The sequence below is a fragment of the Podarcis vaucheri genome (genome assembly GCF_965113315.1).
Source record: "Podarcis vaucheri genome assembly, chromosome: Z".
Classification (NCBI taxonomy): Eukaryota; Metazoa; Chordata; class Lepidosauria; order Squamata; family Lacertidae; genus Podarcis; species Podarcis vaucheri.
In genome coordinates, this window is record NC_138758.1 from 18632506 (window position 1) to 18655526 (window position 23021).

General features: G+C 43.9%; 1 protein-coding gene across 3 annotated transcripts; it reads left to right on the forward strand.

The window, feature by feature from the left end:
* Nucleotides 1-1995: 1995 nt before the first annotated feature.
* Nucleotides 1996-21839, forward strand: TMEM35A (transmembrane protein 35A). 3 transcript variants are annotated; one of them, XM_082208632.1, is made up of 3 exons: nucleotides 1996-2135; nucleotides 8428-8629; nucleotides 19857-21839. In XM_082208632.1, the coding sequence occupies exons 2-3, from the start codon at nucleotides 8510-8512 to the stop codon at nucleotides 20241-20243; spliced, it is 507 nt and encodes a 168-aa protein (XP_082064758.1). In that variant the 5' UTR covers nucleotides 1996-2135; nucleotides 8428-8509; the 3' UTR covers nucleotides 20244-21839. The 3 variants fall into 3 exon arrangements, with proteins under 3 accessions (XP_082064758.1, XP_082064759.1, XP_082064757.1); XM_082208633.1 differs by lacking the exon at nucleotides 1996-2135 and adding an exon at nucleotides 7713-7819; XM_082208631.1 differs by lacking the exon at nucleotides 1996-2135 and having other exon boundaries at nucleotides 8321-8629.
* Nucleotides 21840-23021: the final 1182 nt, after the last annotated feature.

Consider the following 23021-nt stretch of genomic DNA (forward strand, 5'->3'; position numbering starts at 1 on the left):
AACTGTTACTTTAAGGAGGAATGGGAACTTTATACAAATTATTTAAAAACACAACAAAATGAACTGGACTCTTTGGCAGGTTTTGAATTAAACATACACAAATTTATTGTTGATAACATGATGGAAAGATATGTAAGGATATATACAATTTTATAATATGCAGAGAAAATATGTGCAGTGAAACTAGGAAGAGGAGCTGAGGGAAGTCCGGGGGGGGGGGAATTATGTAGGTCATTATATGGTTTGATAATTTGTTATGTGGAAATTGAGCAATAAAAAAATATTTTTTTTAAAAAAAAAAGAATCATAAAGCGGTAGAGTTGGATGGGACACCAATGGTAATCTAGTCTAACCCACTTCAATGCAGGAATCTCAACTAGATCATATATGACAAATGGTCATCCAACTTCTGCTTAAAAACTTCCAAGGAAGGAGAGTACACCACCTCTCATGGGAGTCTGTTCAACCGTTGAACATCTCTTACTGCCAGAAAGTTCTTTCTGATGTTTCACAGGAAACTCCTTTCTTGTAATTTGAATCTATGGGTTCGGATACTAACCTCTGGAGGAGAAAACAAGCTTTCTCCATCTTCCACATGTAAGTATTTGAAGATAGCTATCATATCTCCTCTCAGTCTCCTCTTATCCAGGTTAAACATACCAAACTCCCTCAACCGTTCCTCATCAGGCTTGATTTCCAGACCCTTGACCATCTTGGTTGCACTCCTCTGCACACATTCCAACTTATCAATGTTCTTCTTAAATTGTGGCACCCAGAACTGGACACAGGACTCCACAGCTGGCCCCAGGTTTGATGGGACTCTTAGTAAAGTGACATCTGGTGAGTCCTGTTCTAACTCAATAAAGACTCATGAAATAGCATCCTTCCAATCTGGTGGTAGGCTGTTGTTTTCTCGTGGTTAAATTTTGCAGCATGGCATTAGCGCAAATATAATGCCTTAGTGGTGGATTTATACTGGACCATCTGCACACCTGTTCACTTTATTAGCTGTTCTGAAAAGCTTCCCCAGTGTTATTGCATTACTGCCACCTGCACTATACTACAAGAAAAGTGGTTGAAAGAAAGGTAAGAACCAAAAGTTCTGGGATAGGCACTGATTGGTAGTGAAGTAGTATGTCTGCTCCAAAACATTTGCAGGCACAAACAGTATTGAAAGTGGGATCACATATAACTGCCCCAGTGCCATCATGAGCACAGGCCATCATGAATGCACAATTTAAAAAATGTTGCGTGGAAGGGCCCATGGACAACACTGTCCCTCCCCAGTTCCTCCAAAGGTCTCTGGGCTGGCCCAGGACATTTTGGAGCTTGAAACAAAATGCCCTGCCACCGCCCTCCCCCTGCAGATCTGGGACCACACCACCTTTGCCTTTGCTGTGCCTCAGCACCCACTGTAAGGAGATAAAGCTAGTCTCCAAGATGCTTTGGAGGGGAGCATGCTTTAAATGCATGGTGTGTACATAGTTATGTCTCAGGAAGAAAACAAAAGCAGTTGTGCTGACTTATATGAACAATGTAAATTCCACATTAGGGCCCTACTATGCTAGGCCAGTCAAAATGTTCCAAAAGGGTATGCAAGCTTTCCAGTTGTCTGGAAGACTTCGTTGGGTTGATGGTAAACAAAACAAGGTTGGTTTTGGACTAAGACTCTTAGTTTTTGCTAAAGATGGAGCTTCTAACAAGATTATTTTTTTATTATTATTTTTACAATGGGAGGAGGGAGTTCCCTAAATTCCTGGATTTAGTGAAAGTCTGAATTAATTAAGGTTTGATTCAACTTTGCCAAACACAGAAACCCCATGATTTAGTTATGCTAAATGAAGGGCAGTATACTACTAATAATAATAATAATAATAATGACGACGCTGGGAGTCTCAAGAGTTATCCTGAGCTTATTTACTGAGTTGCTTCCAGTCCAGCCTCAGAACGCCAAGACTGCAGTCCTGAATCCACTTACCTGGCTGGGAGTGATCACTCTCAAGGCTCATCTGGAGCCCTGCCTAGATAAATCCAGAACTGCATTGCCAGTCACATTTGAGGCAAGGAGACAGGCTGAAAGTGAATGATGCCGGATGGCCATTGAAAGGCATTGGTGCCCTTTTGGTTGGCTACAGGTAAACATTGCATTTCAGGATGTGTGCAGCCAGTGGCGTAGCATGGGTTGTCAGCACCCGGGGCAAGGCAAGTAATTTGCGCCCCCTAACCCGTGGATTTGCACCCCCTAACCCTAACCCCCAGATGTTGCGCCCGGTGCGGCCGGCACCCCCTGCACCCCCCCCACGCTACGCCACTGTGTGCAGGTCAGAGAAATTGGGGTTGCCCAGAGGATGGGCTTTAGGGGCCTTCCACAAGCAGCCAGGCAAGAAAGAGTTGAACAAAATAACTATTTATAGACTAATACAATCTTTCTCACATTAATTCTTACAAGTCTGGCTGATGAAGAATTGATCAAGATTGGCTGATGAAGCATCTAATGAAACAGATTGATTATCCAGAAACTGTTCCGGCGATATTTGGTGACAGATTATGTATATATCAAACTTTTGAATTATTCTACTATCACTGGTGAAGAAGATGTAGAGACTTTGGTTGCAATTTCTGATCATTTGTATTAGTCTATAAATAGTGTTTAGTGCCATTGTTATTGGCCATCGTGTTGTGTTATTTTGTTCAGCTCATTCAGGCAAGAAAGCGTTAGCATTGGGATGGCAAGTGCCCAGCATTAGGGTGAGTCTGGATCCTGCACCCTGATCCTCCAGCCTCTCAGTTAAAGCACACCCTGACAAGTGTCTTTTTGGAATGGCTATAAGAACTGCATTAGGATGGCTTGAATCCCGAGCCATGATAAAGTTTAGACTTTAAAAACTAAATATATTTTTGTGTTGCTTTCTAATGGCTGTTTGGGCAGGTAATATTTTGTGTGTTTGTAGATGGTTCCTAAAATCCACTGTGTCTCTGGCTGGGGAGCTTATGGGTCCAACAATAGCCGCTTCTAGGATCTTTTCCTTCTCTTCAGGGAAATAATCCAGGTTGCCCTATCTGGCAGTTTAACAGTCCAGTTCTATTTTTAAAAAATTTCCACTCCCTCCTGATTGATTAACACTCCATGAGCTCTGATTGGCTTCTACGGTACCCATGGTCTGTCAGCGGTGGTCGGGTCCAGAGGCAATAGTGAGTGGGGCAACAAATGTCAGTTCTGCCTTTGTGCAGTAGGCTAGTAGGCATTCACACACCGCATCATGTGCCTGCCAGTAGAGAAAGGCTGGAAACGACACAAATATAAATGAACAAGTTGGACTTGCAGCAAAATGTTAACATGTGGTGTGTGCCAGTGTTCCAACCAGCCATGGGCTCTCTCAGAATATCCCATTCTGTCTCTCCCCCCGCCCAACCCAGTTGCCTAGGATTTTCCCCTCCAACACTCAGTCAGCATTCTGTGGCTCAGTCCTTTTCCAGGGGATTTTAAAACATTTTTTTGCACTTCTGCAAACCTTGCTTTTCCTTGCTCACACCTCCCTCTTGTGTGGAAATGTTGTCATTTTAGTTTGGAAGTCAGAAACTGTTAGTCTATATATCCAGGATGGGGAACTTGTAGCCCTCCAAATGCTGGACTCCCAACTCCCATCATCACTGGACATTATTTTTAGGACTGATGGGAGTTGGAGTCCCAATATCTGGAAAACCACAATTTCCTCATATAGAATTTACAGTGTTATGAGTTTGCGGGTGCCAGACACCCTAAATTCCTGGGTCGAGTAGGTGTTAGAATGTAATCAAGGCTTGGAGTGTTAAAGCAGGGTGCTAGACATGAGTGTATTAACTCTACCAGGGACCATGAACTTGCTTCATTTATTTATTTATTATTTACACCATTAAATTACATGACACATTTAATCAATGGAATTAAAGAATTCACAACTAAATCAACAGTAGTTAATTTCATTTTAGCAGTAATTTTTAGACAAATAATGCAGCTGTTGCAGGAAAGATTATTTTCATGGGGGGGGCATCAATATAGCTCCTTGCCAAGGGCGCAAGGGACCCTAAGTACACCTCTGAATGCAAATCTAGGAGAGGAGGGAACTGGGGGATGGGGGAGAGAAAAGAAATTCAGAATGTGTGGAAGGAAATAGCCCCCAGAATTATTATTTTTAAAAGCAACCAGATTGTACAATGCATGCAAACCATACCTTTTTGCATAATTTATTCCAGTAATATGCTGGATAGATCAGTCGGTAGAGCATGAGATTCTTAATCTCAGGGTTGTGGGTTCAAGTACCAAATTGTTGTTGTTGTTTAGTCGTTTAGTCGTGTCCGACTCTTTGTGACCCCATGGACCAGAGCACGCCAGGCACTCCTGTCTTCAAGTACCACATTAGGCAAAAAAAAATACCTGCATTACAGGGGGTTGGACTAGATGACCCAAGTAGTCTCTTTCAATTCTACAATTCTATGAATGTATGAAAAGGATTTATCTCTGAATGCAGTGAGTGAGGGTTTTGTTGTTGTTTTTTTTGTGAGGGGGTGCTGTTTTAAGTTGAATGCACACTGAAGCATCAATAGATTTAATAAATTACCCAGAATACTTGCATGTAGAGACGCGGGTGGCACTGTGGGTAAAACCTCAGTGCCTAGGGCTTGCCGATCGTATGGTCGGCGGTTCGAATCCCCGCGGCGGGGTGAGCTCCCGTCTTTCGGTCCCAGCTCCTGCCCACCTAGCAGTTCGAAAGCACCTCCGGGTGCAAGTAGATAAATAGGTACCGCTTTATAGCGGGAAGGTAAACGGCGTTTCCGTGTGCTGCGCTGGTGCTGGCTCGCCAGAGCAGCTTCGTCACGCTGGCCACGTGACCCGGAAGTGTCTCTGGACAGCGCTGGCCCCCGGCCTCTTAAGTGAGATGGGCGCACAACCCTAGAGTTGGACACGACTGGCCCGTACGAGCAGGGGTACCTTTACCTTTACCTTTACTTGCAGTGGGGGAGGAAGGGAAAGGAGAATGTTAGCCGCTTTGAGACTCCTTAGGGTAGTGATAAAGCGGGATATCAAATCCAAACTCTTCTTCTTCTTCTTCATATAGTAATCAGATTAGATTCTTCTCTTAGTTTAAGGAATTCTGCAGATGACAGTTTTGTTCAGCATTCATGCTGCTTTGCTTGCCTAAAGCTTACATAGTGGATAGACTGTGTCCCGTGTTTTTTGAGCATTTGTTCTGATTTGCTTGCAGTGCGCTTATCCGACAATGAGCATTCATCCTGATTTGCTTGTGGGGTGTTTGTATGTCTTCTTATTAATCATTAGTTCATTCTACAGTTTTCAGTGCATTTCCCTGTCACTTTCCAAAGTGCAGAAAGTCTTTTTTTTTTTTTTTTACTGTGGTACCTCAGTTACAGAAACTGCTGCTTGCCTTCTATCACTGTGCCATTGAGAGCGTGCTCACTTATGGCTTATGTGTGTGGTACGGAAGCTGCACTACCCAGGACAGGATGGGGTTGTGCAGGGTTGTTAAGGCAGCAGAGAGCATTGTTGGCTGCCCACTCTCCACCTTAGAGCAGATTTATGCCACAAGGTGCCATAGGAAGGCATTGGACATAGTAAAAGATCCATCACATCCTGGTCACTGTCTCTTCGAGCTCCTGCCGTCGGGACGGAGATACAGGACAATGAAAACAAGAACGAGCCGTCTTAAGAACAGCTTCTTCTCCAGAGCGATCTCGGCCCTGAATGGGAAGCCTGGACTTTGAAAGTCATCTAATCTTCCTTGCTATACTATACTGTATTGTTTAATTAGTGTTTTTATGGAGCAGTCAAGTAATTTCGTTGTCCCCGAGAGGAGGCAATGACAATAAAGATATTATTATTATTATATTATTACATACACTTCAGGTTACATACACTTTAGGTTACAGACTCTTCTAACCCAGAAATAGTGCTTCAGGTTAAGAACTTTGCTTCAGGATAAGAACAGAAATCATGCTCCTGTGGCGCGGCAGCAGCAGGAGGCCCCATTAGCTAAAGTGGTGCTTCAGGTTAAGAACAGTTTCAGGTTAGGTACGGACCTCCGGAATAAATTAAGTACTTAACCCGAGGTACTACTGTATTTTTAAAAAGTGGATTTGTTTCAATAGAGCAATCAAGCACTTTAATTGTGAAGACCCTAGAATTTTCAACACTATACCAAGATACTGGAGACATAAAAATTGAAAACCACCCTAGTAATGTGGTGGCGGAGAAAGATGAGGAGGCATTCCAGTTAATCCTCCCTAAAGCGTTCCAGAGATTGCAACCATATGTTGCTGCTCAAAAAGTGTCAACCTCATCCACGTTTTAAAAATTCCCACCCACTCTTTAGATGTCAAACAGCATAGCTAATTCTACCAACTGCAAATCTCAAATCTGTATAATTAACCTAGAACCTCAAAGCTATGCAGGAACAACTGCATAGTTGGGGAGCATCTTCCAATGTTATCTAGCCCATCCCACTGCCATTTAATGCAGCAGGGTTTATTGGGGAATATATCCAAACCCCCAGTAGGCTTTCCTGCATACACTCCTTCCATTGAGTTCAGTGGAGTTAACAGTAAAGCCCAGCTCCAGTCTGCATGATAGGCAGTCTGTAAGAGGCATCTTGATTGGCTGGGCTATGTATAAAATCAGCTGTGGACCTCAGTGGGGCAAGTCACCACCTCTCAGCCAGCCAACATTACAGTGTTGTTATGTGGATAAAAGATGGGGGGGGGGACTTGTATGCTGCCTTGAGTTCACTGGAGGAAGGATCCTGTTTCCTGTCCATCCATGATCAAAACAGAGCAGATCCTCCTACAGACTACGCTTGACTACAGAGGCTTCAGACTGGATATCTCTCTAGCTAAGGCTGCTCACAGATCTGGTCTGGCCTGGACAGTTTCCTTTGATGTATGAGATTACAAATTCAGTCTTGGGATCTCCAATTAAAGGGGATCATGTAGGGAGAGGTAGGAAAGCCTGCCACTATAGTAAGCCAGAGTAGACCATACTGACTAGATGGGCCAGTAGCCTGGTTCTGTATAACTTTGATCATATTGGTTGTAAAACAGGGCAAAATATCTTTTTAAAAATATCAAGTTGGTACAGTGGCTGGCCCTGTTTTTTAGGAGCTTCAGAAATAAAAGTTTTCATCTGCTGCAATCAACCCTGTAATAATTCTTCACCAACACTCTTTTTCTGAACACACTAATCAGAAATAGTGCCCACTTGAAATTGGCAAGGTGTCTTCTAAATTATTGATGCAATAGACCAAGACACCCTCTTGTGCATGTTCTGCCAAAACAAATGGGAGAAAGAGCTGAAGCTGACCCCAGATTGCAGTCAGGTTGTTAATGAACGTACTGAAAATCCATCTGCTTTTGGTCCTCAAGAATTTATTGGTTGCAGAGGAGTGGCAAAACTGAAACGTTTGTTAGCATTCATATATCTCTCCAACCACTCTTTGGGATTTCCCTGCAGCAATACTCCTTCATCATCATCATCATCATCATCATCATCATCATCATCATCATACTACTACTTAATGTGTATATAACACTTGAGAGGTCATTATCTCAGTAATTATGCAGCTATAGAAAGCATCTGAGCCCTGTATAATCTATACTGGAGATATTTGGGGCTCAATGTTGAGGAGCTGTTAACGCTGCCAATTTAAAGAAGAGCAAAATTGCTACTCCAAATGGTATTCAGTACAAATATGTGCGTGGATGAGGAATTGAGGTGTGATCGTCTGTTCAACGTCGTGGGAAGCTAGGAAGAGCATAGTAGCCAGCTAAGGTATTGGAAGAAGGAGGAGGATAAATCGTGAGACAATTTCCTTGTGCTAGACAGAGATTCTTGAGCAGCTAGCTAGTTGAAGCTCCTAAATGCCTTCATGTCTACACTGTACTGCGTCTTAGATTTGAATAGCTCCGGAGGTTCCCCCAAGGATTAATAATAATAAATGGGGCGGAGAGAGCTTGGAATAGCAGACATTTGTGGCATGTTACAATCGGGGGGGGGTGTTGGGGTGTGTGGGTTTTTGTTTTTGTTTTTTTGGAATAGAGACAGGTTTGGAAATGCAAGATCTAACCATCACATTATTAGAAAGAGGAGCGGTTGCTGCTATGAAACGTAATGCAGCAGTCGGTGTGTGTATTAGGCTATTTTGCATATTGCCTTTTGGGGACAGGAGCTGTTGTAGATTTCACAAAGGTTTGCAAATAGCTTTGGAACAGGAGTGCTAAAGCAACATCCTGGCTTTTTGTCCATAATATTTTCCTGCCCGTTCCGTAACAGATGTCGCCTTGCTGTTGTCAGGGACGTGGGACATTAGGACCCAGACGCTGCTGAACAGGAGAGGCAGAATTGCTTCTCTCTTTTGTCATCTTCCCTTGCCTCTGCAGCCTTCCTCTCCTGATCGCCTTCAATGGTGACTGACCATCTCTTACACAGCCAGGGAGCCAAACCACGGTAGGACCAGACCCGATGGCCTCTCCCAGGACTATAACAATTGTAGCCCTCTCGGTAGCCTTGGGGCTCTTCTTCGTCTTTATGGGGACCATCAAACTGACCCCCAGGCTCAGCAGAGATGCCTACAACGAGATGGTGAGTAGTACATCTGGGGTGGGAGACATCTTACTGCCAGCACTGGCTGGCATTCATCCTCTTGCAGCCGCTGCTGTCTGTTTCTATTTGCAAGTAGCATCAGCCATGTAAAAAGAAGGCAGCTGTTGCTGTGAATGTGCCAAGGGTGGGAGAAGGGAAATAAATGGGTACCACAGAATGACATCCTCATCCTTATTTGGCTGGGAATAGAGATCAAGAAGCCTGAGCCTCCCTTTGCGGCTGCTGAAATTATATTTCTTGTTAGCTGGTGGTTTGGCTCCTGTGGCATTAATTTCTAAAGCTGCCCTCCACCCCCACAGCAAAAACACCTATAAATTGAGAAGGGCTGCCGGAACAGGGGCGAAGAGGATGGGGGAGAGCTCTGCAAAAAGATAAATGTATCTGATCTGAGAAGACTTGATCACAACATGGGTGCATTTTCCCCATCAAGTGAAGTGGCGTGGAGGGTGGCAGTCCCAAGTGATTTTTTAGGATTGTGGGGAAGGTAACATAGGGCACTGGATCCCTGTTCCCTCGCCTCAAAATGATCTAAAGTGGATCACCTTCCCAGGCGAAGGACAGAACCAGCCCAGCAGAACGAGGCAGCTCATGTCAGGGCATGAATTCTGAGTACCATTTAAAGGCCACAAACTGTAAAATTATTTAGCATATTGGCACTCTGTGGGGTATTGTGGATATTTTGCTGAAAGTACCAAAATGTATTGGGTCAACTCTGTCAGAGGGTAATATGATTTTGTCCACTGCCTGCCCTCTAATTTCTTTCCCAAGAGAAGGTTCTGGAAAATGACAAATGTGGGTCCTTCATAAACCTGGGATTTCTGGCTGAGATGGTGCCAGTCTTCCAGTTAGTCAACATGCTTCCATTTCCTCCTGTTTCTTGCCTATAATTAATCCACCAGCGAGCCCCACCTATGTTGCGATGCAGGAAACCAAAGTGTGACTGCCCATCATTTAGTCTTCCTGCTGCTACCACCTCAGCTATGTTTTGCCCATCTATCCTAGATACATTATTTCTTTATGAAAATGGCTAGAGTTTCTTGGAAGTCCTAAGAAACAACTATGGAACTTTCTGACATGTTCTAATTTTTCCTTGCCTTGCTGCACAATCTGGAATATCGGGGGGATATGGATCTCCTCCACTCTGCTTGTGCCAAGCTGCCTTCTTGAAGGACTGGCAAAATACTCTGGAACCCTTGAGTAAAGGGCAGCCATAGGAATGTTCAGTTATGTCAGGCTGGCGATAAAGCACAAATCTCATCAGCACTGTACTTCATTTCTTACCCTTTCTACCCTTACCCTCTTATTAATGAGATTTCAGTATCACTAGCATCAGTGACCTCATCAACACAGTCTTTGGTTTAATGAGGGTTTTTTGTGATGGCCCTTTAAACAAATGCGCACAAAAACAACCCTTTTCATCTGTTATGTTACTGTCTAGAATTATGGTTAGACGACTTTGGTTTTAACAATATCTCGGAAGAGCCAGCTGCAGATTTCATCTCCCTGCTTTCCGATTCTTCTGCATTTCCCCTCTTTGTATCTTATTTTGAAAATCATGCAACGTATGTCTTAGTTTGCTTTTTCCTTTTACTAATAATCCTAATCTCATTAATAATAATAATAATAAAATCAAAATCGATATTAATAGAAATAATAATAATATCAATATTAATAGAAATAATGCCCATTATTTTCCGGCTGCCCATTATTTTCCTTATAAGCAAGATACAGTGGTACCTCAGGTGACATACGCTTTAGGTTACACACTCCGCTAACCCAGTAATAGTGCTTCAGGTTAAGAACTTTGCTTCAGGATAAGATCATAAATCGTGCAGTGGCGGCATGGCGGCAGCAGGAAGCCCCATTAGCTAAAGTGGTGCTTCAGGTTAAGAACAGTTTCAGGTTAAGAACGGACCTCCGGAACAAATTAAGTACTTAACCCGAGGTACCACTGTACCCAACTAACTGATGCTTGGAATTTGCAACATGGTCTGCTTTTCAGTTTGAACTTGTAACTTTCAGATAAGAAAGGTGGCAGAGAGCAGTGTTAGAACCTTAAACCAAGGTTGCAGTCGCTAAAACAGATTGTAGTCGCTAGTTGCCATGTTTGAGCAAAACGGTTCTGAAATCTTATTTTTCAAATGATGGACTGACTGTGATTGATTCTCAGTAAAACAACTGGCTAGTTCAGATGACAACCTTGAGCTAGTTTAAGAACTTTGAGAACTTAAAGAAGAAAAGTCATTTAAACCAGGGATAGTCCATGTATATATTCGAACCTCTTTTTCTTAATGGTGATTGCTCCTGCTCTGGCTGCACAGAAAAAGCAAGTTGGTTCCAGATATTCATTCTGATTGTGCAGAAAAAAATGTAAAACAGTCCAGATACAATGATCCTCAGATGGTGAAGGTATCAGGTGCCATCCTGGCACCCAGGTATCTTCACTTATTTGCAAATGGTTGAAAGCCAGGTGCAAAATGCTCCTCGCACCTGGCTAATTTCAAACATTGGCAGAGAGTGCAGATTGCTCTGACTGTTACTCTTACTATGACCCTTAACTCTCCTTTCAGGTAACTTCTTCCTTCTGATTACTCCTATGATGTGTGTGTTACATTTGGGGAGCTTTCTCCAAGTTAGAAAGACAAAGGTTCCCCCAAATCAGTGGTATGCATTATTTCATAACTAATGAAGAACTGAACAGAATCAGTGCCATTTTCTTCTTAAATGAATGCCAAGAGTAATAGATAGAGCTGATTTCGTTCGTTCATTCATTCATAGCATTCATTTCCCCATATCTTTAGATAAAAAGGCCCCTAGGGTGGCTTAAGTAAAGGTAAAGGGACCCCTGACCATTAGGTCCGGTCGTGACCGACTCTGGAGTTGCGCACTCATCTCGCTTTATTGGTCGAGGGAGCCGGCGTACAGCTTCCGGGTCATGTGGCCAGCATGACTAAGCCGCTTCTGGTGAACCAGAGCAGCGCATGGAAACACCATTTATCTTCCCGCCAGAGCGGTACCTATTTATCTACTTGCACTTGGACGTGCTTTCAAACTGCTAGGTTGGCAGGAGCAGGGACCAAGCAACGGGAGCTCACCCCGTCGTGGGAATTCGAACTGCCGACCTTCTGATCGGCAAGTCCTAGGCTCTGTGGTTTAACCCACAGCCTATGCACCCTTGTGTTTGTCCCGTGTTTGTTGCGGAATCAGATCAAGCATCCATCAGCGGAATGAAGTTTTTCCAATTCAGCAGTAAATAGTGGGTTATTCCTGAGGAAAGTGGCAGGCCAAAAAAACCCCAACCCACCTCTCGGAACCAAAGTCACTTCAAAATTCAGGACAAACAGAAGCATGGATGGGCCCGAAAACAAGAGAACCCCTGCCCACAGGCTTACAATATAAACAAACAGAGCACACAAGAGAAAAAGGACATGGAGGGAAGATGAGATGGGGAATAAATTCAGGCATCAGTTCTTGAACACTTGTTCTTATAACTAGTAGCTGGCCCAGTTCAGGGGTTGAAGGTGCCTGATGGAGCTTGTCTGTCACAGTAGAGCTCTTGAAGTGAGCTCTGCTTCTCACCTTGAGAAGCAGAGCTCACTTCAGCCTTGAGTAGGCTGATGGAATGGTTGTTCCCAGGTTACAGTTGAATAAAAGGAGGCCTAATGGTGCTATTTTTTGTGACTTCATCCCTGCGCCTCACCTTGTTTTGGTACTAATGCCTTCAGGTAGCTGCCAATCTATTTTCCCAGATTCTGCAGATATTCATGTTGGTTCAAGAAAAAAAAATATAGACCTAAAGAAGAATTTCTGGATGCCCAGATCCAGTTTGATGAGAGAAGCCCCAACAGAGATTTAAAATCACAAAACATGCTGCAAAGTGTGAAAATATAGGCTGTTAGACCTTTAAAATATCCCCTTACAAGTTGCTTCCAAAATTTCTCTCTTCCCCCAGCATAGAAAAAGACCACACATTTGGAAAGTTAAAAATAGTATACTTACAAGCTCTCCAAAGGTCAGATTTATGTGCTTTTCCATACAGCATTTAGAAAAAGCTGTGCAGGCAGTAAAACTTGGCTTAGTTATGGTGGTGAAAGTTCCTAAATTATTTGTATCAGAACTCAAGAATGGCTTGTGAGAGCCATGCAGTCTGAATTTGCAGCAACCAGCTCAGACCTCTACACATGGTGAGCTTCACAGGTAGATTGGAGGGTGAACGATAGGCTTGATTGCCCATTTCCTCCCAAGGTAAGGGAAGTTCACCTAGCTAAGCCTGGCAGGACAGCTTACTCTATGGTCTTAACTCCTTCCTGCATTAATTAGACTTAAGTATGTTGGTTATATGGGACGCGGGTGGCGCTGTGGGTTAAACCACAGAGCCTAGGACTTGCCAGTCAGAAGGTCGACGGTTCGAAGCTCTGAGACAGGGTGAGCTCTCGTTGCTCGGTCCCTGCTCCTGCCAACCTAGCAGTTCAAAAGCATGTCAAAATGCAAGTAGATAAATAGGTACCACTCCTGCGGGAAGGTAAACGGCGTTTCCGTGCGCTGCTCTGGTTCGCCAGAAGCGGCTTAGTCCTGCTGGCCACATGACCCGGGAGCTGTATGCCAGCTCCCTTGGCCAATAAGCGAGATGAGCGCCACAACCCCAGAGTCGGTCACGACTGGACCTAATGGTCAGGGGTCCCTTTGCCTTTATGTTGGTTATATGGGACGTGGGTGGCACTGTGGGTTAAACCACAGAGCCTAGGACTTTTCAATCAGAAGGTCGGCAGTTCGAATCCCTGCAACAGGGTGAGCTCCCGTTGCTCAGTCCCTGCTCCTGTCAACCTAACAGTTCGAAAGCACGTCAAAGTACAAGGAGATAAATAGGTACCGCTCCAGCGGGAAGGTAAACGGTGTTTCCATGCGCTGCTTTGGTTCGCCAGAAGCAGCTTAGTCATGCTGGCCACATGACCCGGAAGCTGTACACCGGCTCCCTTGGCCAATAAAGCGAGATGAGCACCACAACCCCAGAGTCGGCCACGACTGGACCTAATGGTCAGGGGTCCCTTTACCTTTACCTGTGTTGGTTGTATGAGGCTGGTTATCCCACAATTTTGTCATACCAGGACATTTGGAGATGGAGTGGGGTGAGAATGGCAGCCTTCAGTGCAGTCAACTATTTTTGTGTGTGTTGACCATCAAAAAATCCAAGGCTTTCTGGGGAAAGAATACGACAGCCTCCTAAAGGACCTCTGTTGTTGTTGTTTTACCTTTATTAGCATAAGTTTAAACAATAAAATCATACAAAGTCATCCAAATAAATTAATAATCCAGTTAATGTTGTTGCAAGAAGCAGCAAGAAATAATACTAAACAACAATGTGAATAGCAAAACAAATGTGATATTAATAAATTAATAAAACAAAATTAAGAGTTTAATAATTAAAATGAAATGGACACCCCTCTACTAAATTCAACCTCACATTATTTTGTGATGGCACCTCTGTCACTTGCATCTATAGGGAGAAGACAGGGGCAGGCATAAATATGCACTCAATGTTGCTATGTCTATCTGCTTTGAGTTTCACATACAGGTGGTAAGATATAAAAATTAAAAGTGTCCATATCAGAATAAACTGAAAAGCTTGCCTCGATAGATGTTTGACTTTCCACGCCATAGTTTGAAATGTACACCTTAATTCTTAGGAGCCGTAGGAACCTTTGCGAGAGAAAATAAGAGAGATTTGGGAAAACCATTTCCTGTTCACAAGGAAATGACGTTGCAGGCTGGGGCCAAGCCCTACCCACGCGCACAGGGAGAGATAGCCCCTGTGCCATTGGGGGGTTCTCAGCCGTGTCATCCCTGGCCGACCAATCCAGACGGTCCGGGGCATGGCACGGGCTATTTAAACTGCCCATGACCGAGGACTCGCCCCCTTTTCTTCCTGCTCACTCAGTTCTCCCTCCCTCCCTAAGGTTAGGCTCTTTATCTCTTGACCTTGCTATGGACCTCGGATGGTCACCTGTCAAAGGGGCCTGGTAGGAATTTTTTCCACTTGGCAGATTGGCACCGGCCAATTGGTTTTTTGCCTACCTCGTAGCAAATCATCACAACTTTGTAAGGTTTGGCGGTTAGGCATTGGAGTGTTTGGTTGAAGGGGAGTGGAGGTAGTGGCCATCACCTACCCCTCCTAATTCAAGGGTATTCCGTTAAAAGAATCTGAGGGATGTGGTCTCTGTCCAAAGCCCCAGACAGGGAGCTAGGGCCATGGCACAACACCTAGCGGTCACCCTGGGGGAGTTCTTAGTTGTTGTGCATCAGCATGGCTCCCCCTACTGGTGGTTAACCCTTCCAAGACTTCCTGTGGATGCACAGGAGTCAGATATAGTCGTGTAGTTTCCAATGCCTAAGCCAATACCACTCGCATTCTATAACCAATAATGCTGTGGCCTTTTTCACCGATTAACCCAAAATACTCTTTCATGTGTCTTTATTCCAACATCCCAGGTGTGGGGGGGGGGGACCTTGCCACGCAAGGTGGCCCTATCTGTACTTACATACCAACTTGAAAGCATCTGGCCACCTCCCCCCCAAGGTGATTGTGTGTATGTGTGAGAGAACGAACTTAGACAGATTCTACCAGGCGTGGATGTGGATCCACTATAGTGTAAGGTGTTAAGCTTCTAATCTCCTTCCTCTGTTTTCAGACCTGGATGGTGGATAGTGGGTGGTGGACCCACACATGGTAGATGTTGTTGAATAATTTCAGTTGTATATGTGCTGTGGGGTTTGTGTGTCTGCATCTTGTTTGACCTAGTGTTATAAGAAATAAAACTGCTCCTTTCCCATTATGGGGTACCCAAAAGCCCATCTAGAGTCCTTCTGTAGGTTCTCTATCGGCAGGAGAAAATAACAGACCAACCAGAGAATATTGAGAAGCAAAGCAGCTAGTAAGCCTGATCTTTATTAACTGCTGCAACAGGGTTCTCCCCCACACACAAGAGAGAGGAGGAGGACCCAGAACAAAGGTGTGCCCGCCCTTATATTGACATTTTAAATTACCCACCCTTGAGTCCAAGACTACCCCCAGAAACATCATACATGCATCACAGAAGGGGTATAGCCCAAGACAACCCCCCAGATACATCATACCTAGGTAAAGGTAAAGAGACCCCTGACTGTTAGGTCCAGTCGTGGCTGACTCTGGGATTGCGGCACTCATCTCGCTTTACTGGCCGAGGGAGCCGGCGTACAGCTTCCAGGTCATGTGGCCAGCATGACTAAGCTGCTTCTGGCGAACCAGAGCAGCACACAAAAACGCCATTTACCTTCCCGCCGGAGCTGTACCTATTTATCTACTTGCACTTTGACGTGCTTTCAAACAGCTCGGCAGGGGCCGAGCAACGGGAGCTCACCCCATCACATCATACCTACATCACAGAAAAGGCGGTCTACAACAGAAATCTGAAATCTCCTGTCTGGCAAGTTACCTGATTGCATTATCTGGATTTTGACCACTCCTTTGTTATTATAACTGCTTAATTCCTGAATCTAGGTCACAGGCTCACACCCTGCTCATATCTTGAATGTGCCCTTAAGACAGGATTTGTGAGGACAGGATTTGTGAGGAAAGAGACAATGGGGAGGTTTCCCACTTTGACCTTGCAGAGAAATAGTTGATGTCAATTTGTTCAGAACCTTTTCTATGGGGTTTCAGACATGTGGTTTATATATACAGTTCTGATCATTTATTTTTTTATATATATGACTTTAAAATTCTTATAACACTAGCAATGTGAAATGAGGATGTTAGTGATTCTGAGCATGTGTAGAATGAACAACAATCTGTAGGGCAGCCAGTTTCCTTTTTCCTGAAATGGGGATAAGGCTTCCCGATCAAAAGGTTATTTTCCTGGTCAGTTTAGAAACTGGTACCTCTTTTTTGTTGTTGTTGTTGGGGCCAAAATTAATCAAGAAGAGAAACACAATATTGCAAACTAAGGACAGGGGGAAAATCTATTGTTTTGGGAATATGGGAGTTAATCTGGTTAAATCAGCAATAAATCTTAGGCTGCAATACTAGTTCCACGTACATGAGAGTAAGCCCTACTGAACTCCACTGGACTTACTTATGAGTAGACGTGTTTAGGTTTGTACTGTTAGTTGCTTAATTGTAGGAACTTCAATTATTTTAAATTGGGGGATTTCTTTATTTAAATCTGCATACATTGGTATCTGACAAAAAAAATTATTCTAAAAAGAACTTGAGGTCCTCCAGATGTTGCTAGGCTACAACTCTTAGCCTTAACAATAACAGTCGGTGATCAAAGATGATACAAGTTGCAGTCCAGCAATCTTTGGAGGGCCATAGATTCCCCAATCGTGTTATTTGTTGTTAGCCACTCTGAAGACATTAGTAAAAAAGCAGAATGGCAATAATAATAATAATAATGCACTTTGTATTTATATGCCGCCTCCCTAAATATTCAAAATACTTCTCTAGCTCTGAAATCTACCTTTATATTCTTAGTGGTTAAGTGAATGGGGATTCAGTGCTATGGGACTAAATTTTGAAAAGATGGATTGTAGACCCTGCAGATGGGCTCAGGTGAACTCAGTGGCTTGAAGTTTCCATTACCAACTTTGACAATTCCTGAACAGGGATAATCTTGCCACAATGGACTATATGTTGGTAACCTCATCATCATTGTTGTTGTTGTTTAGTTGTTTAGTCGTGTCTGATTCTTCGTGACCCCATGGACCAGAGCACGCCAGGCACTCCTGTCTTCCACTGCCTCCAAACTACGGTTTGGTCAAACTCATGCTGGTAGCTTCGAGAACACTGCCCAACCATCTCGTCCTCTGTCGTCCCCTTCTCCTTGTGCCCTCCATCTTTCCCAACATCAGGGTCTTTTCCAGGGAGTCTTCTCTTCTCATGAGGTGGCCAAAGTATTGGAGTCTCAGCTTCAGGATCTGTCCTTCCAGTGAGCACTCAGGGCTGATTTCCTGAAGAATGGATAGGTTTGATCTTCTTGCAGTTCATGGGACTCTCAAGAGTCTCCTCCAGCACCATAATTCAAAAGCATCAATTCTTCGGCAATCAGTCTTCTTTATGGTCCAGCTCTCACTTCCATACATCACTACTTGGAAAACCATAGCTTTAACTATATGGACCTTTGTCGGCAAGGTGATGTCTCTGCTTTTTAAGATGCTGTCTAGGTTTGTCATTGCTTTTCTCCCAAGAAGCAGGCGTCTTTTAATTTTGTGGCTGCTGTCATCATCTGCAGTGATCATGGAGCCCAAGAAAGTAAAATCTCTCACTGCCTCCATTTCTTCCTGTTCTATTTGCCAGGAGGTGATGGGACCAGTGGCCATGATCTTTGTTTTTTTGATGTTGCACTTCAGACCATATTTTGCGCCCTCCTCTTTCACCCTCATTAAAAGGTTATTTAATTCCTCCTCACTTTCTGCCATCAATGTTGTGTCATCTGCATATCTGAGGTTGTTGATATTTCTTCCAGCAATCTTAATTCCAGCTAGAGATTCATCCAGCCCAACCTTTCGCATGATGAATTCTGCATATAAGTTAAATAACCAGGGAGACAATATACAGCCTTGTCATACTCCTTTCCCAATTTTGAACCAATCAGTTGTTCCATATCCAGTTCTAACTGTAGCTTCTTGTCCCACATAGAGATTTCTCAGGAGACAGATGAGGTGATCAGGCACTCCCATTTCTTTAAGAACTTGCCATAGTTTTCTGTGATCGACACAGTCAAAGGCTTTTGCATAGTCAATGAAGCAGAAGTAGATGTCTTTCTGGAACTCTCTAGCTTTCTCCATAATCCAGCGCATGTTTGCAATTTGGTCTCTGGTTCCTCTGCCTCTTCAAAATCCAGCTTGCACTTCTGGGAATTCTTGGTCCACATACTGCTTGAGCCTGCCTTGTAGAATTTTAAGCATAACCTTGCTAGCGTGTGAAATGAGTGCAATTGTGCGGTAGTTGGAGCATTCTTTGGCACTGCCCTTCCTTGGGATTGGGATGTAGACTGATCTTCTCCAATCCTACTGTAATGTGCTATAGGAGGGGCTACCCTTGTACTTGGTTCAGAAGCTCCAGCTAGTGCAAATTGTAGCTGCTAGAATGCTTAGTGGGACACTTAGCTATGCAAATATTATTACATCAGCACTGTGAGATCAGTGGTGCTTCCCTGTTTTGTGGAACATTTCCCCCAGGAAGACATGCTTGGTTCCACCACTATCAGTTTTTATTCATCCAGCTTGTGAACCCTTTTTGGAAGGTAATGCATGTTTGCAGCCTCTTCTTCTGCTCATCTTTTTAGTGAGGTGGGCTAGATCAGCCCTGATTTACATGTTACTGGTGGGCATGTAAGGATGTTTTTACACTTGCTTGTATACATGTTTACAATGTTTGTTTCTGGAAGTCACTTTGAGTCACTTTTGTGAAAAAACGTGCAGAAGGAGGAGAAGGAGCCGCAGCTATTCAGCCAAGTTCATTTGTTGTTGACTTTTGAAGTCTTTGAGAACTTGGGCCCACACTACCTAGCTGGCTACTTCTTCTGTTACAGAACAAGCTTATATTTCATATATTCCAAGGAGACCTTGCAGGTCACTTTACAAATGGTGGATTGTCACTTGGTGACAGTGTAGAAATGGGCCTTCTCAGTGATAGTGCCCAACCTCTGCAATGCCCTCCTTCAGGCTGGAGGCAGCAAAGACTTTTAAATTCCTCTTAAAAACTTACATGCTTACTTCAGCTTTCTTGAACTCTGACTCTTACTTTGTATTTTTTTTTCCATGCATATATTTGTGACATATGGTTTTTAGGAAAAGTTATTGAATGTTATTCTATTTTATTCTGTTTTTATTGTTTTTACATAACCTGCTTACATATTTTCATTGTATTAATCAGTACAACATTTTATAGTCAATTATTAATAGCCAGGGTAGAAATAACTCTTCAACACTATGGTGGAAGAAACTGAATATAAGATGGAAAATCCCATCTCTGCTTGTGCTAACAACTTCTTACCATATCTGACTTGTGGCTTTGCTTTATTATGGGCAAGACTGAACTTCCTCTCACAGCTTTAATCAAGTAGAAGCTGTACTCCACTTAGAGCCTGTATATTTAGATTGGGGGGGGAATCTGTATGTCAGATCCCAATCAGTACTGAATCCCATGTTGTTGCTGCTTTTATTTCAGAAACGAGCCTACAAGAGCTATATCCGTGCACTGCCCATGCTTAAGAAGATGGGGGTCAGCTCCATCATTCTCCGCAAGAGCATTGGAGCCTTAGAGGTGGCCTGCGGTATTGTCATGACACTTGTCCCTGGACGCCCCAAGGACGTGGCTAACTTTCTGCTGCTGCTGCTTGTTCTGGCTGTGCTTTTCTTCCACCAGCTGGTGGGTGACCCACTCAAGCGCTATGCCCATGCCCTGGTCTTTGGAATCCTGCTTACCTGCCGCTTGCTGATCGCCCGTCAGCCTGAGGAGCAGTTGCCAGAGAAGAAGACCCTTTCGGTGAATGGAGAGGAGCAGCCACCTCTTGCGGAGGCAGCCCCAGAAAAGGGAAAAATCAAGGTGTCCTAGTGGGAAGCCTATGAGGGACACACAGGGACCCTCCAAGCAGCTCTCTCCAAAACCTGAAAAGATTTGCATTTCTTTTTCTTTTTGTGGTTTTTGTAAAGGGTTACCTTTTGGAGCATGGGGAAAACCTTAATCTGCCGGCTCCACAACAGCTTGGCTTGTGCACTCCAAACCTCTAGAGCTGCTCTCTCCTGTGTCCCACACACATGTAGACATGACTTAATCTAATGGTTCTAGAGGGGAATAAATGTACCATGTGGTGTGTGTGTGTGTGTGTGTGTGTGTGTGTGTGTGTGTGTGTGTGAATGAGAGAGAGAGACTGAACTGCTTAACTTGAACTGCCTCTGCATCCGTCTGTATTCTTCAGAGGCAAAAGGCATGGGAAGTTCCAACCCTGTGCTTGCTCACCTTCCCAGTACTTTGCCCCTGTTTGCCTAGCATCTAGCACTGGAGTGACAAACCTTTTTTTTCCTGCTTCAAATGAGCCAAGTGGTGCATCCCACCCACCTATCTCAGCAAAAATGCTGTATACCCAAGAATAAACCCAGCAGTCATTCCCCAAACCCTTTCTACTCCCAATTCTCACTGTCTGCTGCTGTCAAAAGATCAGGGACTGCTCACTGTCTGCCTACACATAAAACTGCTTTTTCAGCCATCCATTCACTCTAACTTTAAATAAGTGACAGGTTACTGTGGGTGGGTGAGGGCTTGATGCTAAGAACAGGATTCATTTTCCATCCAACATGGGAATCTACTGATGAGCCAAGACATAGTCAGGTCCCTGTTAAGAAGCTGCTTCAATTGTTTTAGTGTTGAGCTTGGAGGGCAAATAAACAGAAAGGTTAAACTGTCCTGGGAAATAAGGTTTTTAAATGGTATGTTGCCTTTTTTGGTATTGTCTGGTTTGCATTCTCCACCTCCTCCTCCCTTTCTTTGCCCTCCCCATTAATTTATAAAAATAAACTTTTTGAAATTTGAAGGAAAATGTCTTTGTATATAGTTGATTTTTCATGTGTGTGAAACATACTTAGGATTGAAATGCCTTGCATCTGCCTGTGACTTCCAGCTTGCTATTAGTAACATGATTATTTATTCTTGGATGATAGAGGGAGTAAGCCAGGAACCCCTCAAATTATATGGGGCCATGGATTCTTTCAACTTGTTATGAGCTCTGATGTGACCTCTCTGAGTACTGGGGTAGTTATACTAGAATAAGCCCTTAAGATGATATTCCTGGATAAGGGAAGAATCAGGGCTTCAACACAATAAATGCTGCTGGTGAATTTTCCACCTCAAAAATGACTATGTGAAAGGACTGTGTGACCAACTCTTAAGACTCCATCCTGCAGAGGCCCCATAAGCAATGGTCATTCATCTACAGCAGGGATGGGCTAAGCTTGAGAGACATGGCCCACATTTCCTTCCTTTCACTGCTGGATGGGGAAAATATGGAATATGCATTCACAGCAAGCTTGTGAGCCAGGACCTTCCCACAGCACTGTACCTAAAGACTTAATATGGCAACAAACCCAGGTCAATGAAGAATCCAGCTCATGTATGTCCAGATGGTAACATTAAAGAATTCAAATGATTACTCTAGACCAGTTGATTTTGAACGATTTTGTTAGAATCCCTGGGGTTTAAAGCTTATGGGGATCTTGACTTTTTCAGTCACTTTTTCAGATAGCTCGACTACTACTACCAATTACCTCCTGCAGAGTATAGCCACAAAAGAGTTTTGGGAGAACTGTAGGACAGGCTTGCAGTTCATTCAGGGCAGAGGCAATGGGAGAAGGGCCATAGCTTAGTGGTAAAGCACCTGCTTACATGCAGAAGGTCTCAAGTTCAATCTGTTGTATCTCCAAGTAGAATGTCCTCTGTCTGAAACCCTGGAGAGTTTTTGCCATCCATTGTAGACAACACTGAGCTAGATGGTGCCATAGTGTGACTCAGTATAAGGCAGCCTCCTATTGTCCCAGCAACAAGCCTTTGCCATGCACAGTAAAGGTAAAGGGACCCCTGACCATTAGGTCCAGTTGTGGCTGACTCTGGGGTTGTGGTGCTCATCTCGCTTTATTGGCCGAGGGAGCCGGCATACAGCTTCCAGGTCATGTGTCCAGCATGACTAAGCTGCTTCTGGCAAACCAGAGCAGCACACAGAAACGCCATTTACCTTCCCGCTGGAGCGGTACCTATTAACCTACTTGCACTTTGATGTGCTTTCGAACTGTTAGGTTGGCAGGAGCTGGGACTGAACAACTGAGCTCACTCCATCGCGGGGATTCGAACTGCCGACCTTCTGATCAGCAAGTCCTAGGCTCTGTGGTTTAACCCACAGCGCCAGAGGACTCCTTAAATAAATTTGCCTTGGAAAGGGATGCTGAAAATTAGTCAAAATTAGAAAGCACTGGGACAACAAAACAAAACACTCGGACACAGTGCCTTTAAAGCACAGACCTGTGCCTAGGAAGCATGGGGCACAAGGTAACTGTGGATGAGTCCTGAGAGACTGCTGTCCAAAGTACTGAAGGGATTGAATACAAGGACGCAATTTGTTATGATTTAAGCTGGCATGATGGAGCTTTGAATGTATAAAGCAGATGCGGTCTAACTTGCACAGTTGCAGAATTAACTGAATTGAACTACTAGAAGAACCAGGACCACATGGGATATAGAACCCTATACAGGAAATGGCTTATGAATGGCCCACCGGTAGAGGCACATTATGCAAAAAGCAAGAGTTTAAAATCCATTCATGGGAAACTGAGCTCCAAAAACCTG